The 3,335-nt window shown below is 63.4% G+C and overlaps 1 protein-coding gene across 1 annotated transcript; it reads right to left on the bottom strand.

The window, feature by feature from the left end:
* Positions 1-336: 336 nt before the first annotated feature.
* Positions 337-2,034, bottom strand: SOCS1 (suppressor of cytokine signaling 1). Its single transcript, XM_030883799.2, has 2 exons — positions 1,937-2,034; positions 337-1,361 (listed from the first exon to the last, which is right to left on the bottom strand). The coding sequence occupies exon 2, from the start codon at positions 1,309-1,311 to the stop codon at positions 667-669; it is 645 nt and encodes a 214-aa protein (XP_030739659.1). The 5' UTR covers positions 1,312-1,361; positions 1,937-2,034; the 3' UTR covers positions 337-666.
* Between the last annotated feature and the right edge of the window lie 1,301 nt (positions 2,035-3,335).

Here is a 3,335-nt window from a genome sequence, read left to right as displayed (position 1 = left end):
AGAACAGGGCCGGGCACACATTAAGAGCTCAAACGTGAGCTGCCATTTTACACACAATACCAAAACTAGACCAACGGTTCGTCTACCCCTGAGAGCTGAGGGAGGAGCCATGCAGGGTTCCCAGCCACAGAACACAGGCCACACACCATCTTCGGCCACACGGGTCAGTCTTAGGAACCTGGACCCACTCAGAACCATGGAAAACCTTTGCCCAAAGCACACGCTCTAGAAACCTTTTTTCTTAAAAAAAAAAAACTTTCATAATAAAGTTTATTACCTAAACTGGTGGTAAAAAATATAAAATAGGATTCTGCACAGCAGAAAAATAAAGCCAGAGACCCTCCCCCAACCCCTGGTTTGTGCAAAGATACTGGGTATATGTAAACATGAAGAGGTAGGAGGTATGAGTTCAGGTCCTGGCCCCAGATACAATTAAGTTAAGCTGCTACGACAACCAGGGGGACCCAGAGGGAGCACCGGGAGGGGGCACCCCCACAAGAGGTGGGGAGGGGTCTGCGGCCTTGTCTCCAACCCAGGGTAGAAGGCGCCTCGCCCCCTACACCCTCTCCCTCCAACCCAGGCGGGGAGGGCACCCACGTGGTTCCAGGGAGATAATAATAATAGAAAATAATAAGACGACCCAGTTAATGCTGCGTGCGCGGCCGGTCAGATCTGGAAGGGGAAGGAGCTCAAGTAGTCCCGGAGGACGGGGTTGAGGGGGATGCGCGCCAGGTTCTCGCGGCCCACGGTGGCCACAATGCGCTGGCGGCACAGCTCCTGAAGCGGCCGCACACGGCGCTGGCGCAGCGGGGCCCCCAGCATGCGGGGCGGCGCCGCCACGTAGTGCTCCAGCAGCTCGAAGAGGCAGTCGAAGCTCTCGCGGCTGCCGTCCAGGTGGAAGCGGCCGGCCTGGAAGTGCACGCGGATGCTCGTGGGGCCCGAGGCCATCTTCACGCTGAGGGCAAAGAAGCAGTTCCTCTGGCGGCTGTCGCGCACCAGAAAGGTGCCCACGGGCTCGGCGCGCAGCCGCTCGTGCGCCCCGTGCACGCTCAGGGGTCCCCAGTAGAAGCCGCAGGCGTCCAGGAGAGCGCTGGCCCGGGTGATGCGCCGGTAGTCGGCGTGCGAGCGGAACGTGCGGAAGTGCGTCTCGCCCGGGGTCGGAGCCGGAGCAGCCGGGCAGGGCCGCGGGCGCGCAGGGGCCGCGGGCGAGGAGGAGGAAGAAGAGGAGGAGGAGGAAGGCTCTGGCCGCCGTCGGGTCTCTGCTGCCGTGGAGATTGCATTGTCGGCTGCCACCTGGTTGTGTGCTACCATCCTACACGCGGGGCCGGCCGGAGGGGTGGGCCATAGCGTCCGGGGGTGCGCTGATGGGAGAGACAGGCTGTCAGCAGGGAGTCTGGGTGGGGCTGGGCAGGTGAGGGCCCGCGAGGCAACTTGGGAGGGGTGGGGCTCCGGGGTGAGCCGCTCCTAAAGGGCCGAGGGCTCAAGACCAAGTCCGCGCAGCCCTTTGAGCCTCAGTGGGCTCATCTAGAAAATGGGCTTCCCCGCTTGCGGAGCACTTCAAGGCGGGTGGGAGCTCGCTGGAGCGGAGTGCAGCCCCCGAGTCGCTCCGAGTTTGGGTACAAGAAGGGGGCGTGGAGAGGTGCCGGGGAGAAGCCTGCCCCGATTCCGGCCAACCGGCCCTCGGCTCACCGCCCCGTGACCGCCGCCTCCTGGCCAGGCCTGGAATTGGCGCCTTGTCCGGGCGAATTGGGCAAAGGCAGGAGAAAAGCTGCGCTGCGGGAACTCCACGCGCGGGGTCTGCCAGGGTGGGGCCAGAGGGGGCCAGGAGCGTGGCGGCCGCGACCCCACCACGCAGCCCCCGAGGCCGCCAGACACCCGGCTGTCCTGTGCTTTCCTTCCCTCTCCCTCCCGCTTCCTAGCCCAGTGCCCCGCTCACCTGGCGGCGGGGCGCGGGGCGCCGCAAGCGGGGCGGCTGGGGTCTCCGGGGCGGCTCTCGCGCATGCTCCAGGGCCAGGAGCCGTGCAGCTGCCACGGCCGCAGCTCTGTCTGCTGCGCGCCTGCCCCTGCACCAGTCTTTTAAACTGGCTTGGGGGCGTGGTCGGCAGAAGGCTCCTCCCCCTACAGACCCCACCCCCTTACAGGCCCACCCTTCCGCGCCACTTTCGGTTTCTTTTTCTGCGCGCCGTGGAAGCCAAGCCGGCTCGACCTTTTCCACAAATCAGGGAGCCCTACCCGGGGAAGCCCCCCGCCCTGACCTAGCCTCGCATCTGTCCTAGGACCCCCCCCTCTGTCAAGGTCTCTAGCACCACCTCTGAACCTCCTGGGCACTTCTCAGAAGCCCCCTTCGGAACTGGCGGCCCTACTTTGCCCCCACGTACCTTCGGTCGCAGATTTCTGCAGGCAAGCCCTTTAGGATACTCTGGACTAACCGTGACACACCCCTCTTACCCTCCAGGTGTCTCAGCACCCATCTCTGGTAGAGCTGTGTCCTCTACTCCACCCGACCCTGGGGTCCCACTTCGGACCCCTCGGGACTGCTCCCTCCACTGCCCTGCCCACGTAGTCTCGGAGCCTCTAGATGGCCGCCTCCGCACCCCTCCCTGCCTGTCGCTGTCCCTGGTCTTGGTGTGGGCTTCCGAGGAAGCGGCGGCCTGACCACAGGCTTCGGAGGAACCCTTTGGCGGTACGGGAGGGGTGCCTCGGCTGCGAGCCCAGTTCCTCGGAAACCGGGTGAGGCCCGGCAAGGTACCGGCGGCCTTGGCCAGCCCTCCCTACTGCACGACTGCTGGAGAAACCGAGGCCCAGTGGTTGGCAGAGGGGGAGCTCCAAACGAGGCACGCCCTCCTCGCTTTTATTTTGGGGAGAGGAAGTCGCATCTGGACACCCCTAAATGCACTTGGGAGCCCAGTGAAAAGATAGTTCGTTTTCAGATGTGATAATTCCAAAAACCTACTTTGAGTTTTCCTGGCCAGCCCCTCCTCTCCTCCGACTTCTGCTTTACAGATTCCCCCCCACTGCTCGCATCTGTCCCCTCCCCACACTCACACCTCCGCCTTGGAATGATGGGGTACCAGCTACGATTTGTACATTTGTGTGTGATCCTCTCTGTCGTGGGAAGGCACGGAGAAGGTGCCTGGCTGGTACATGTATTTTTGAATGAAGGAAAGAACAAATGAGCTTGGGGGCTGGTGGGTAGCCTGTCTCACAGTCTGGGAGGGGTCCCGGGGAAGACGCCAGGCTTGGCAGGGACTGGCCTCACGCTGGCACACACTGCCCTCTACAGGCAGCTCTCAGGCTGCAGCCCAGCTAGCTCCTCTGCTCCGAGCCCTGGCTGG

This window comes from Globicephala melas, chromosome 15 (assembly GCF_963455315.2).
Source record: "Globicephala melas chromosome 15, mGloMel1.2, whole genome shotgun sequence".
Taxonomy (NCBI): Eukaryota; Metazoa; Chordata; class Mammalia; order Artiodactyla; family Delphinidae; genus Globicephala; species Globicephala melas.
The sequence above is the reverse complement of the archived record's forward strand: the minus strand, read 5'-3'. Positions and strand labels throughout refer to the sequence as shown.